The sequence below is a fragment of the Lepidochelys kempii genome, chromosome 7 (genome assembly GCF_965140285.1).
Source record: "Lepidochelys kempii isolate rLepKem1 chromosome 7, rLepKem1.hap1, whole genome shotgun sequence".
Classification (NCBI taxonomy): Eukaryota; Metazoa; Chordata; order Testudines; family Cheloniidae; genus Lepidochelys; species Lepidochelys kempii.
The window spans coordinates 37,727,142-37,742,970 of NC_136386.1; the positions used below are offsets into that span (position 1 = coordinate 37,727,142).

The following is a 15,829-nucleotide window of genomic DNA, read 5'->3' on the forward strand; positions in this document are numbered from 1 at the left end:
GGGTAGGTGCTGTCAAACTTAAAATGAGTCAATTTTAAAAAATTCAATTGATAATAGAAAAGGAGTACTTGTGGCACCTTAGAGACTAACCAATTTATTTGAGCCTAAGCTTTTGTGAGCTACAGCTCACTTCATCGGATGCATACTGTGGAAACTGCAGAAGACATTATATACACAGAGACCATGAAACAATACCTCCTCCCACCCCACTCTCCTGCTAGTAATAGCTTATCTAAAGTGATCGCTCTCCTTACAATGTGTATGATAATCAAGTTGGCCATTTCCAGCACAAATCCAGGTTTTCTCACCCTCCGCCCCCCCCCCCCCACACACACACAAACTCACTCTCCTGCTGGTAATAGCCCATCCACTCTCTTTACAATGTGTATGAAAATCAAGATGGGCCATTTCCAGCACAAGATCAAATCCGCACAGACACACCCCTGGAACCCCGACCTGGGATATTCTATCTACTACCTAAGATCCATAAACCTGGAAATCCTGGGCGCCCCATCATCTCAGGCATTGACACCCTGACAGCAGGATTGTCTGGCTATGTAGACTCCCTCCTCAGGCCCTACGCTACCAGCACTCCCAGCTACCTTCGAGACACCACTGACTTCCTGAGGAAACTACAATCCATCGGTGATCTTCCTGATAACACCATCCTGGCCACTATGGATGTAGAAGCCCTCTACACCAACATTACACACAAAGATGGACTACAAGCCGTCAAGAACGCTATCCCCGATAATGTCACGGCTAACCTGGTGGCTGAACTTTGTGACTTTGTCCTTACCCATAACTATTTTACATTTGGGGACAATGTATACCTTCAGATCAGCGGCACTGCTATGGGTACCCGCATGGCCCCACAGTATGCCAACATTTTTATGGCTGATTTAGAACAACGCTTCCTCAGCTCTCGTCCCCTAATGCCCCCACTCTACTTGCGCTATATTGATGACATCTTCATCATCTGGACCCATGGAAAAGAAGCCCTTGAGGAATTCCACCATGATTTCAACAATTTCCATCCCACCATCAACTTCAGCCTGGTCCAGTCTACACAAGAGATCCACTTCCTGGACACTACAGTGCTAATAAACAATGGTCACATAAACACCACCCTATACCGGAAACCTACTGACCGCTATTCCTACCTACATGCTTCCAGCTTTCACCCTGACCACACCACACGATCCATCCTCTACAGCCAAGCTCTGCGATACAACCGCATTTGCTCCAACCCCTCAGACAGAGACAAACACCTACAAGATCTCTATCAAGCATTCTTACAACTACAATACCCACCTGCAGAAGTGAAGAAACAGATTGATAGAGCCAGAAGAGTTCCCAGAAGTCACCTACTACAGAACAGGCCCAACAAAGAAAATAACAGAACGCCACTAGCCGTCACCTTCAGCCCCCAACTAAAACCCTTCCAACACATTATTAAGGATCTACAACCTATCCTGAAGGATGACCCAACACTCTCACAAATCTTGGGAGACAGGCCAGTCCTTGCCTACAGACAGCCCCCCAACCTGAAGCAAATACTCACCAACAACCACATACCACACAACAGAACCACTAACCCAGGAACCTATCCTTGCAACAAAGCCCGTTGCCAACTGTGCCCACATATCTATTCAGGGGAGACCATCACAGGGCCTAATAACATCAGCCACACTATTAGAGGCTCGTTCACCTGCACATCCACCAATGTGATATATGCCATCATGTGCCAGCAATGCTCCTCTGCCATGTACATTGGTCAAACTGGACAGTCTCTACGTAAAAGAATAAATGGACACAAATCAGATGTCAAGAATTATAACATTCATAAACCCCTCGGAGTACATTTCAATCTCTCTGGTCACGCAATTACAGACATGAAGGTCGCTATCTTAAAACAAAAAAACTTCAAATCCAGACTCCAGCGAGAAACTGCTGAATTGGAATTCATTTGCAAATTGGATACTATTAATTTAGGCTTAAATAGAGACTGGGAGTGGCTAAGTCATTATGCAAGGTAGCCTATTTCCCCTTGTTTTTTCCTACCCCCGCCCCCCCCCCCTCAGATGTTCTGGTTAAACTTGGATTTATGCTGGAAATGGCCCACCTTGATTATCATACACATTGTAGGGAGAGTAGTCACTTTGGATAAGCTATTATCAGCAGGAGAGTGAGTTTGTGTGTGTGGTTTTTGGAGAAAAAAAAAAGGGGGGTAGGGGAGAGAAAAATCAAGGTGGGCCATTTCCAACACAAATCCAGGTCCCCCCCCCTTTTTTTTTCCCCCAAAAACCACACACACAAACTCTCTCTCCTGCTGGTAATAGCTTATCCAAAGTGACCACTCTCCCTACAATGTGTATGATAATCAAGGTGGGCCATTTCCAGTACAAATCCAGGTTATCATACACATTGTAAGGAGAGTGATCACTTTAGATAAGCTATTACCAGCAGGAGAGTGGGGTGGGAGGAGGTATTGTTTCATGGTCTCTGTGTATATAATGTCTTCTGCAGTTTCCACAGTATGCATCCGATGAAGTGAGCTGTAGCTCCCGAAAGCTTATGCTCAAATAAATTGGTTAGTCTCTAAGGTGCCACAAGTACTCCTTTTCTTTTTGCGAATACAGACTAACATGGCCGTTACTCTGAAACCTGTCAATTGATGATGTTCCTTTTAAATACAGTGCCCTGTGGTCTCTGGCATCAGGATGTTAAAACAGAAAGACAGTTTATCATGGGAATCCACTCCCTCCATCAGGCTTGGAACTATTGGATTTTCTGCCTTTTTCCCCCAAGTCTTGGAGGCTGATACGTTATTCTTCTTTCCTCCAACCCCTTTTAACAACAGTACAAAGGCCAAAGACTGGTACCTATGAATCACAACACATGCTCTAATTCTGTTAGTTTTTAAATGAGTGATTAAGACACAAAAAAGTTCCTTAAAATATAACGTTTGGTGTTTATATGAAAAAACTAAAAGAAAAGCAAGAAAATAGGTGAAGTATAAAGATGTGTGTGGCTTCCACAGGGAATGTGGGTGTATTATTTTAGTACATGTCCACTGTTGGGAAAAACTCCCATTTTTCACTCCACTTACTTAGTAGCTTTAAAAGGTTAGTAGAATATGCTGGGCCCTGCATTATGTTGTTCTCTGATCCCAAGCCTGATCAATATATGTGCGCAACTATCAATGATATGTGAAAATACATATGTTTGTGGCAAAGTGAGAAATTCTGCAGAGAAATTTTTTTGTTTTGTTTTTATTTGCCTGTCTGGACATCAGGACCTGTGCAGATTTACTGAAACCATGTACAGGCTGCTGTTCTTTTCAGCAAAGCAGATTGCTCCTTCTGTCATCTTGGTTATTTTAGTTTATAAATTGACAATGATGGAACTGAACCAGTAATTATGCTTAATTTTGCCGCTTTACATGTACAATAGTATACTAGGAGTAAGAATAGTAAGTATTTTACCTAATGGTAAACTGTTAAATGTGAACGTTGCTTCTCTGTTAGTTATCATCCAGTGTAGTGGGTTTGATCCACTGTGAGGCAAATTGCATAGTTACCAAAATCTGTCATAGCTATAGTTATTTTTAAAATTCCTTTACTAGAGTAGAAAGTTAACAACTTATCCTGTGTCTTAAGCTAATGTTGTTTTCTTCCAGTTAATGTAGCTGTTAATTTGGTTTTTTTGAAAGGCACCAGAGGTGATCCGGATGCAGGATAATAACCCATTTAGTTTTCAGTCAGATGTCTACTCCTATGGAATAGTATTATATGAACTGATGACAGGAGAACTGCCATACTCCCATATTAACAACCGAGATCAGGTGAGAAACATTCAACTCTGGTATAATGCATTGTATTTCTGGGGAATATGCAATCTGTTTACTGAATGTGTGCAAAAGTGTTTACATTTTATGTTTTTAACTTGTATTAGGATTTTCCCTGGGATATATAGTTTATGTAGACACTATAATAATGTGGTAAATCATCTTAAATTAATACCAGCAGTGTCAATGCACAGCTAGCCACATCCGAGGGACGTGCTGGCCGCCGCTTCCCACAGCCCCCATTGGCCTGGAACGGCGAACTGCGGCCAGTGGGAGCTGCGATCGGCTGAACCTGCAGAAGCTGCAGGTAAACAAACCGTCCTGGCCCGCCAGCGGATTTCCCTGACGGGCTGCGTGCCAAAGGTTGCTGATCTCTGATCTATACCATGGACAGGATACTTCCTGGCATACCAGAACTTTATAAAGTGCTCCGTGGGTTTATTCAAGTGATCAGTATTCTGTGGTGTTAGAGTAGTAAAGTTGCAGCAGAGCGCTGTAGTGAATTATCATACTGCTGCTGAATCTTAGCAGAGACGTGAGAACTCCTCTAATTTCAATCATGGGCCTTTTGGCCTAATGAAGTTCTAGTTTGAGCCTATTTATAAAGAAAATTTTATTAATTGCAGTTGTCTAGATTTTCTACCAGGAAGGTAATGTTATACCAATAAAATAAAAGCCAGCAGGATCTTATTAAAGGGAATAAGGCAAAATGCCACATTTATTGTGAATACAGAAAGAGTCATAGTAAGCAGTTAGTTATAGCTATAACATTCCATTCAATTTCATATTTATCCACACATTCATTCATACACACGCACAGGTTCTGCAAGGTTGTTATCATATTTACCAGCCTTAGAGTTGCTCGTGCCAAGCCACCGGCCAGGAGGGACACGAGGAGGGAGCAGGGCCTTGTCAGGTGCTCATCTGATGCTCCTGGAAGTTGGTTTGCAGAATCAGACCCCATAGTTCTCCGTTTCTAGAGTCCATTTTTATAGGAATTTCTTCCTATGCCAGTCTATGGGAATTGCTTCATCATGCTGTTGCTGAAGCAATCAGCAGATGGCACGTTCCTGATGGCTCCATGCTGCCAGATGTTATCTTGTTCTTCGGTTCTCCCATCCTTGAGGCTGCTGGGTGGATTCCAGTCTGCCCTCTGGGGGTCCTCTGGTTGTTTCCACTTGACGCCTTCTTCAGCTGATCAACAGTGGATTCTTAGGTTTGCACCTCCCTGATCATTCATTTATTATCCACACCAAGCATCCATCCACGTACATCCTCTTTATTTTAATCACAATTGTTAACAAAGCGAGATGAATACAACAAAAGGGCGGGGAGTCTCTGTGTGCTGTTTCTGTTACAAAGTATCCCTTTGAGTCTCTCTCTCTGTGTGAGTAGTTGTTGTTACAAAGTATTGCTTTGAGAACAGACTCTGTTTTAGGATGTACTAACGCAATTAGCAGCTTGCAGGTTTCACACAGAGAGGGAGAGAAACAGTACAAATAAGAGACCAAAACCCAAGAGACCTCTTAATTAGTAATACCCTGGAATTTAAACTATGGGGAATCAAACTAATTTGTGATTTTAATACAGAACTTCTTTCATATGACCCAGCATAACAGTAGCACATTAATATCTAGGAATCTTGACACTTTGGAATTATCCTGAAATTTACTGAATTAAAAATAAATTAGTGGAAAAAAAATATTCTCTATTCCTGAATGTTTTGCCAAATTCAAGTATCCTATTAATTTATTAATAAATATGTTTCCCCCAGTAATCTGCACTGGCACGGTATGTTGTTGAACTCATAGGCCAACTTTATTTCTAGTGTCTTTTGATCTGAGTTCTTTTTGAAGCTTTAGTAATGAGTAATGGAAGAAAACTAGTTAAACTGTTGGCTAAAAAGATCTAGAATATCTTAGTCCATACTCGAAACCACAGGAAGGCCACATTTGTTACCCTTAAATTGTAACTACTTTGAACATCAAATTAGAAAACAAACTTGGATTTTTTTGAAACAATCCCATTAAATTCTCAGAATGCCATTATATTTGAATTATGTGGAAGCTTTAAACATCCATCCCTGTTCTAAAACATTGGCCTATCAGTAGTATTAACATGGTTGTCTTGTTACCATTCAAATAAATACCAGTATTTATTTCTGAAACAGATGGAACGTTTCCCCATGTCCTGTAGTAAGACTCTTATTTCAGCAACTTTATTTAATGTTAGGCAATTGGATTCCTATTTGGGAAATTTAGCAGTTTTGAATTATATTTAAGTGTGATACAGTTCTTGCAATATTTTTATTAAGCTATATGTACAGACCAAATCCTGAGTTATAATATTAGCTTAATCTGGGCCAAGAAATCACTAGATGTCTGTTAACCACCTTGATCACATTGGTAAGGTTCATTAACGCCTGAATAACAGTATTGCTAAATCTGAGTCAATGTTCTGCTACTCGAGAAGAAACAAAACCTGCAGACGCTGTTTTGCATCTTAGCTTGCAGTCTAAGAAAACTGAAGCTTATCTTTAGAAAAAAAAATTTCCTTCACATTTAAATATTGTAAGAGGCCTTCTTCTGCTTTATAGCCTCCTCTAAATAGATATGTGGTCTGACAAGGAGTTTTTAGTTAAACGTAAAAATACTGTTTTGTGTTGATCAATCAAAATGCATTGGTAGATTAATGAGTAATGACATAAATTGGACTGGATTTCTGGATGGAGTTTGTGTTCTTTGTCACTTGAAGCCTTCAACTCCAGCAAGTTATGTCAGAAAACGCTCTAGACTCTGGTCTTGTTGCTATTATAAATTATATAAAAATTAATACATGAAGAAATTATGAACTAACTATGCGGTGTCACTTAGATGTTAGACTGGCAATGTCGTACATTGGAAAAGCAGGACCACAATTCCAGTTCATTAATTTTGACAAACATTTGACTACAGTAGGACCTGCTGCCTCCCTGCCTTCAGTACTTCCACATTAAAGACTGTATTAAATGGCTTGAAGTAATTCACACCAATGGTGTTCAGATTGGCTGTGTTTGTGCCTCCTTGTTTAGATCATTTTTATGGTTGGTCGAGGTTATGCATCTCCAGACCTCAGTAAACTGTACAAGAACTGTCCCAAAGCTATGAAGAGGCTTGTAGCAGATTGTGTGAAGAAAGTTAAGGAGGAAAGACCTCTATTTCCACAGGTAGGAGTCTATTTTTATTCAGTTTAATTTTTAAACCAGTCATAGAAATATCCATTGCATGTTCTCTGTTTCACAAAAAGACTCTGTAGAAATAATATTAAGAATATGAAGTTCAGTAGTGAAGAAGGAAGACAAATCCACTGAAAACTGAGGGATAGCACTGAAGTGCTACTTGTATCCTATGCTTGATATATATTTTTGAAACCCATGCCCTGCATGAGCCTGCTTCCCTAAGCACTTGACAATTAATAACCTAAACTGCACTGAATTTTGCAAATGTCATTAAAAAACGTCATCTTACATATGCTGATGTAGATACTGTTAGTTGGGCAGCGTTAAAACCGTTTACTTCCAGATGACTGTGGCTTATTCACATTTGAATTTATTTGTTTGCATTAACTTTGCCAGTTTGCCTTATCCATATTTGAATCCACATGTTTTTTCTTCAGTATCACTCCAAAATAAACCTGCTCTGGGTAGTTTTGTGAGGCCATTTTTGAGTATTTTGACAAAGATGCCTTCCCTCAGCTTCCCAACAAAAGGGTTCAGAAGTTACATACTTCCCCATAGCCATTGGATTTTTTGTTTTGGCATGGGTGGGATTTTATAAAAATATCCATTTTTCTGATAAAATAAAACTTTTTTTGTTGAGAATATTTATCTCTAAATTCTGATTCTTAAATTCTAAGACTATGGTCAGAGCATACAATTCTCCCCACCATCTCCCTTTGCAGAGACAAAATTTAGAGAAACTGTAAATGGCTGCTGATCGGAGCAGCTAGTCTTGGAACCCACAAGGGGAGAGGTAATTTTTGATATAGTCCTAAATGGAACACAGACTCTGTTCCAAGAGGTAACTATGGGTGAACTGCTTGGTAATAGTGACCGTAATCTAATTAAATTTAGCATCCTTGTAGGTGGGAAATTACCCCCCCAAAAAAAGAAGGCAACCCGCCACAGTACCATATAACTTTTAAAAACTAGTTAGATGGAAATTTAAAAAGAGCAGTCACAAAGGTAAAATGCTTGCAAGCAGCATAGAGACTACTTAAAAACAACATAATAGACCCTTGGACTAAATCTATACCCCTAGTGTTTAAAAAAAACAAAAAACAAAAAAAGGTAGGACCACCAAAGAGCGGAGTAATGGAGGCCGTTAAAGGCAAAGACATCCTTTAAAATTTGGAAGTCAAAAGGTAATAAAGAAAATAGAAAGGACCACAAACTCGAGCAAGTAACGTGTACAAGTATAATACGGTGGGACAGGAAAGAATTTGAAAAGCAACTTGCTAAGATGCAAAAACTAATTAATTTTTTTTTTTTAAGTACATTAGAAGCTGGAAGTCTGCCAAACAGACAGTAGGGCCATTAGATGATAAAGGTGTTAGAGCACTCAAGGAAGACAGGGCCATTGCAGAGAAATTAAATGAATCCTTGGCATTGTTCTTCACTAAAAAAGATACCCACATCAGAGCTGTTCTGTTTGGGTGACAGACTGAAGTACTGGCCCAAATTGATGTCAGTAGAAAAGGTTTTAGAACAAATAGATAAACTAAAATGTAACAAGTCACAAGGATCAGTTACTTATTCACTGAAGAGTTCTGAAGGAATTCAAATATAAAACTGCAGAACTAACAACTGTGGTATGTAATTTATTATCAACCTCTGTACCAGATGACTGGAAGGTAGCTAATGTAGTGCTTACTTTTAAAAAGAGCTTAAAGAGATTCTGGCATTTACAGACTGGTGAGCCTGACTTTACCTGGAAAGTTAGAAGAAACTAATAAAAAACAGAATTATCAGACACATAGATAAACATAGTTTGTTGGGGAAGAAGCATCACAGCTTTTGTAAAGAGAAGTCATGCCTCACCAATCTACTAGAATTCAAGGGAGTCAACAAGCATGTGGAAAGGGTGACCCAGTTGATACAGTGTACTTGGACTTCCTGAAATTCATTGACAAGGTCCCTCACCAACAGCTCTTAAGGAAGCTAATAGCTAGGGGATAAGAGGGAAGGTGCTCTCATGGATCAGTAACTGTTTGAAAAATAGGAAACAAAGGGTAGGAATAAATGGTCAGTTTTCACAGTGGAAAGATGTGAACTGCAGGGTCCCCCAAGAATCTATATTGAGACTTGTGCTATCCAGCATATTCATTAATGTTCTGCAAAAGGGGGTGAACAGAGAAGTGTTTGCACTTGATACAAAGTTTGCAGATGATACAAAATTATTCGAGTTAGTTAAGTCCAAAGCTGACTGCGAAGAGTTACAAAGGGATCTCACAAAATTGCAACAAAAAAGCAGATGAAAATCAAGGTAGATAAGTGCAAAGTAATGCATGTTGGAAAAAATAAACCAAACTGTATGCAATGATGGGTTCTAAATTAACTGTTACCACCCAGGAAAGAGATCTTGGAGTCACTGTGGATTGTTCTCTGGAAACTTCTGCTCCATGTGTATCAATTGTCAAAATGGCTAACAGCGTGTTAGAAAAAGGATAGAAAACAAGACAGAAAATATGATGCCATTATATAAATCTGTGGTGCACCCACACCTTGAATACTATGTCCGATTCTGATTGCTGCATTTCAAAAAGGATATAGTGGAATTGGAAAAGGTTCAGAGAAGGGGAACAAAGATGATCAGGGGTATGGAATGGCTTCTATATGAGAGATTTAAAAAAAAAAATTAGGGCTCTTCATCTTAGGAAAGAGACATCTAAATAAAATCACAGAAGGCGAGGGAGAAGTGTCGTTAATCCTTTCACACAATAAAAAAAAAAAAGGGTCACCCTATGAAATTAATAGGCAGCAGGTTTAATACAAACAAGAGGAAGTACTCTTTTCACACAACTAACCTGGGGAGCTGCTTGCCATGGGATGTTGTAATAGCCAAAAGTATAACTGGTTTCCAAAAAGATCTAGATAAATTCATGGTCCATCAATAGCTATTAGCCAGAATTGTTGGGGATGCTGCAATGCCGTGCTCATGGTGACCCTAAACCTCTGACTGCCAGAAGTCTGGAGTGGAAGATAGATGAATGACTCCATCATTGCACTGTTCCGTACATGCCCCCTGAAGCTCTGGTATGTGCCACTGTCGGAGACAGGATACTGGGCAAGATGGACCCAATTTTCTGACCCAATGTGGCAGGTTTTATATTCTTAATCTCTTGTAGAGGAAACTTGATGATCATCACATGGAAGAATTTGAGGAAGGAATCCCACCACTGTGCAATTACTCAAATTTTCATTGCTATTATAAACCTTTATGTAGTATAGCCCTTTCAGCCTGATATGCCATGCTTTGACTACTCAACCGGCAGGTTACTATAACTAGACAATTCTGACCAGTGTTCCAATGAAAGCCAATTACTGATCTTGAAGGACACTCAAATCCCATAATAAACTGAGGTTTGGGATTAAAAACAGATTTTCAGGCACGTTGTTTCTAACAGACCTTCTTGAAATAAAAGTTTCCTTTTGGTGTTCATTTTTTTTCCAGATACTGTCTTCCATTGAATTGCTGCAGCATTCTTTACCCAAAATCAACCGTAGCGCTTCTGAACCTTCTCTGCATCGTGCAGCCCACACAGAGGACATAAATTCATGCACATTAACATCCACAAGACTACCTATTTTTTAGGATTGCACGCTCTCTCCCTTGCTCTAACCAATAATGAGAAAGAAAAACAGTCATAGCAGTTGTGCTTTTTAATGCCTCAATGTACAGGATTGCAATGCCAGCAGGATTATCTGTCTCCCAGTTTTAAGAACAAGCTGCTAAGGATTTCTACAGTTCTAATCCTACAGGGACATTTCTCCATGATGCCTTTTTCTACCATTTCTTTTATTGGGATAGAGTTAACTGAGACTTTAATCAAGAAAATCTATTACTATTTTTTTTAATAGATGCACTTGAGCCTTATTTTCCCATAGCAGAAAAGATGGACATTTCTTTGGCAGTTTTGTGTCTTGATTCTGTTTAATAAATTGGTATTTTTATAGCAAGAATGACTCAGCATTTGAGGAAAGAAATATTGCAGATTGGTACTGTTTTTTGGATGTCCCATGCCACGTGCCACTGTAAAGTTGAGGGACTTTGATTAAAATGGCCATCTACAAACAAGACTGAGGAAAGAGGAAGAAACTAATTCTGGCAATCAGCTTCTGCGAAGAGTACTCATGAAGCAGATGAAATGTGTTATAACAAATTGCTACATCAACACAAAAATAGTTTTGCACATAGAAGAAAAACTTCTGCAGAGGAGTGGAATATATTCTGAATAGTACTGCTCAGAGAAGGAAGCTAGCACAATCTTGCTATGGTCCTCTCCAGTAACTTAAGAAGCTTTTTTGGTACTATTGACTTGTTTCTTACAGCCCAATGAGGTATCAAGTGCGGAATGACAGGCTTTTTTGGATGAGGAAAGGCTAATATTTCTGCAAAACACACAGCAACTTCAACCCATTTGATGCTGTCTTCCGAGAGATGCACTATAAAAGGGGAAACTGAGTGTATACAGTTTTTCTTGCTGATTTGGGTTTTAATTTTGTTTTTATTGCTCCAAGAAAATGCCTTTTATTGTAAACCAAGGTTCCTCTGATTATCTTATTTTAATAAAATAAATTAAATTTAGGTTTAAGCTTCAGTGTTATTCTTCAGTGCAATGTCTTACAATTCTAAGATGTCTATTTAGATGCATGTAGTTCTGCGATCGTGTGCCCATTTAGACATCAGTGTCTTAAATTATCTCTAGAAATTCTAAATTATCACAAATACTCTTCTCTGTATTGACCAGAATAGGTGGCATGCACAAGTTTTCAAATCCCTACGCAACTACAGCAGTGCTTACACATGCAAATATTAGGAATGTATTTAATGTATTTTTGCCTGTATTTATTGCCCTCTTTCAAGAAATGTGAATTATGCTATTTCTGCTCTGCATTTATCTTCCATTAGTCTGTCTTTCTCAGCTATCGACACTGGTGCATCATGTGACCAGCCATCTTACTTAAGACTACAATTTAGAAATAGTAAGGTAGCCTAATTTCAGACTGTGGGTCAGTCTCTAAATCTCTTTCCTGTTAATAGTAATACTTAATATTTTTAATATTCTGTTAAGTGTTTGGATTAGGGAAGAATGGACACTAGTCATAGGGACCATGTGTACTATTTAGGCCTTGGTTGGTATAGTAATACATTATGCTCCTGTTTTTCCTTAATTTAATTTTCAGTTACCCTGAAATGTACTGTCTCTTCCAAGTAAGAGGGATAAGCAGTTATGCAATTCTCTGCATGCTAATGATTGCATAAATCTGAAACCAACCACCTATTTTATCTTTGACATATAGTAGAACCTCAGAGTTATGAACAGCTTGGAAATGGAGACTGTTCGTGACTCTGAACGAAACATTATGGTTGTTCTTTCAAAAGTTTACAACTGAAAATTGACTTAGTAAAGTTTCAAAGCCATATTATGGAGAAGAAAAATGCTGCTTTCCTTTATTTTTTTAAGTAGTTTAACACTGTACTGTGTTTGGTGGTTGTTTTTTTTTTTTGTCTCTGCTGCTGCTGCCTGATTGTGTACTTCTGGTTCCAAATAAGGTGTGTGGTTGACTGGTCAGTTCATAACTCTGGTGTTCATAACTCTTGAGCTTCTGCTGTGCCATCTACAGTTCCTTACGCTGACACATTGTTAGCTGAAGTGGGAATAATTTGCTAAAGGGTAGTTTTTCTGCAGTGAATTATGCAAACCTCTCTACTCAGTTTTTCAAATTGTTTGCCAGCAACAGACTACTGCTCTCAGCTTCTTATTCCATCAGCTGATTTACTCCAAAGCCTTCATGAATGGGGAGAGAATTACTGAAACACAAAGCAAAGGAGCAGACAAATTCTGAGGTACACTTTTTTTAATTTTTACTCCCTGCAGATCAGCAAGGTTCTTGTTACCAGAATAAATGTTGTTGCCACATAAAAAAGCCTTCGCTTAACATTAAGGTTGAAGTAGTTTTGTATAACCCTTACAAAATTTCAGCATTACAAAGATTAAACGAGCAGTGAAGTGAAACTACCCTTAACGTTCAAATGTTTGGTTAAATTCAGCTTGATCATTGGGACAACTTCTAAATCTCGCCCTAATCCACAACATGTTGTTGGTAACACAGTATGAACTATAAGAGTAAAACTTTTTGTTCTGTTCTACAGCGACCAGTCGTTAAATATGATGATTTACAAGAAAAAAATTCTAAGGGGATTGGAAAAATACCACATGCTCCAGGTTTCAAAAAGGAATAATTTAAGTTCTAAGCCACTGAACAGATTCACTTGTAACTAAGTCTTTACCCTAAGATTAAGGGGTGTGTAACTTTGATTGTAATGAACATTTTACTCCAGGAGCAAAAGGCTGCTACACCAAGTCATGGTTCCAGCTAGCCCCTACGAAATGTATGCTGAGATGTTCTAAAGGGGATTTGGATGCTAATTTTAATGAAAATTGGGCATCAAAATTCCCTAGATGACATCGAAAATTTAGCCATAGTTGTCTTGTTTAATAAATACTACAGTATATGGCATCTCCTGCCTCCTTGTTGACAAAGATAAATATGGAATTGTCTTGCTTAAAGGATTTCAAAATTAAAGCAAACAAAAGCAGGACAGTGCTGCAGTTTGCTTACATATAATATGGTTTTTATGGGAGGAGCTGTTTTTCAGTACTAGAAACAATGCAAAACTAATGACCTGCAGCAGAATGCTGAAAAGAAGTCACAGAAAGGTAGTGGCACAGTTGTTTGTATAGAAAAAGTGAATGTTTGAAGGTCTGTAGATTGATTGGCATGGAGTCTTGGTTACATTGTTAATCTTACAGCACAACAAGCATGACTATCTTGCTGAATGTAGCTTGTCTGTGCTGGCATACATTCTTGTTGCTGTTTCATTCATTCTCTCTCCCATTGTTTGTTACTCCTGCTATTTTTCTCAGTTTAGATTGTAATTTCCGGAGGGACAGGGACTGCCATTTTATTCTGTAGTTGTACAGACCTGATCCTAATGGGGGCCTCTAGGCATTAAAATAAGTAGAAACATAAGTGTGTCAAAAATACTTGGAGGAGCCTGGCACAGGAAAAGATTCATAGTAATCGTGATCTTACTATCCAGACGTAGTTAAATTACAACCTTCTCCGTGAGATTAAGTTTAGTATCCTGAGCTACAACTAAGGGACAGCACTGCACGTTTTCTAGTTGTGGAACAGATAGTTGAAACTTACATATTATTTTGGATAAAAATGGTGCTTAATGAAGGCCATGTAAATCTTCAGGCTTGTCCTAAGTATGCAATCCCAATATCCTAAATTGGGTGTAGCAGGCTGCCTCTGAGGGGAGTAAGTGTGAGCTTTCTCTTCAAGTCATTAACTATCTGTCTCCACCTCTTCCCCTTTACTTGCTCCTTCTTTGTACACGAAGCTCTGTTTGAAAAACTTCTTATACTGAAGATGTTGGCTATAGCAGTTGTTCTCAACCAGGGGTACGCAGAGGTAGGGTGACCACACATCCTGTTTTGGTCCAGATAGTCCCCTTTTTCAGCTATCCTGGCCCTCCCTACTTTTTCACCAAAACCGGGAATTTGTCCCAGAGAAATTTGATACTGGTGGGCAGTACTGCCTTCAGAGCTCACCCCCAGCCTCATTGCGGGTGGTACCGAGCCAGCCCCATCCTGTCCCCTTTTTACTTTAAGAAAAATGGTCACCCTACACAGGTCTTTCAGGGAGTACAGATATTGGCCAAGTTTTACAACAGGCTACATAAAATGCTCTAGGGAAGTCAGTACAGCTAACTAAAATTTCATATGATGACTTATGTATACTGCTCTATACACTGAAATGTAAATACACTATTTATATTCCCATTGATTTATTTTATAATTATATGGTAAAAATGAGAAAGTTAAGCAATTTTTCAGTAATAGTGTGTTGTGACACTTTTGTATTTTTATGGCTGATTTTGTAAGCAAATAGTTCAATGAGGGGAAACTTGGGGGTATGCAGGACCAGACTTCTAGAAGGGCTACAATAGTCTGGAAAGGTTGAGAGCCTCTGGGCTGCTGTGCTGGCACTTCATTGTTTACTCTGTCCATTTAATCTAAACTTTCAGCCAGACCTTCACTTTTGTGAAGTTCACCATCTGTAGGAATAAGCTAGCACAACCTGCAGAAAGTCAGTGAAAGTAATTACCTTTCTCCATCCATCAGTAATAGGGGCATATGTGTACACATACCTAAAATCACTGACATTCTCTGGCTTCTCCCTTTTAACTTAGAGCAGAGGCCAGAAAGGAAGTACCTTCTGGCTAGAGCACATATAACTAGAGACCTACTGAGCTCAAAAGTGAAAGCAGCCAGCTGCCACCATTAGAATGAGAGTAGAACCTCAGAAGTGGAGGTTGTTTTTTTTGAAAGTTTACAAGCAAACACTGACTTAACGCAACTTTGAAATTTTACTATGCAGAAGAAAAGTGCTGCTTTTAAATGAAACAAGTGCAGAAAGTTTCCTTACCGTATCAAATCTTTTAAACTTTCCCTTCAACACAGTACTGTACTGTACTGGCCTTGCAATTCTAGGGCCTTAAGCAACATGTTCTATTGAATTACAGACCAGTCTAATTCATTCTTGCATATATCTGCAGTTTTGAAACACTCCTTTCACTCTCCACTACCCTAGTTGCCATCAATTAGTGTCAAAGATTACCCTGCTTATACTTCCCATCATCCTAATTT

The 15,829-nt window shown here is 39.0% G+C and overlaps 1 protein-coding gene across 13 annotated transcripts in view; it reads left to right on the top strand.

Moving 5' to 3' along the window:
• RAF1 (Raf-1 proto-oncogene, serine/threonine kinase) overlaps window positions 1–11,694 on the top strand; it is a 96,969-nt gene extending 85,275 nt beyond the window's left edge. For 10 of the 13 annotated variants that reach the window (XM_073352235.2, XM_073352233.2, XM_073352230.1 and 7 more), the window contains 4 exons: window positions 3,716–3,847; window positions 4,029–4,157; window positions 6,921–7,055; window positions 10,561–11,694. In XM_073352235.2, the coding sequence (XP_073208336.1) occupies window positions 3,716–3,847; window positions 4,029–4,157; window positions 6,921–7,055; window positions 10,561–10,701 (537 nt within the window). In that variant the 3' untranslated portion in view covers window positions 10,702–11,694. The remainder of the gene's footprint in view (window positions 1–3,715; window positions 3,848–4,028; window positions 4,158–6,920; window positions 7,056–10,560) is intronic. The other 3 variants (XM_073352242.1, XM_073352243.1, XM_073352240.2) reach the window with 2 other exon arrangements.
• The last annotated feature ends 4,135 nt before the right edge of the window (window positions 11,695–15,829 follow it).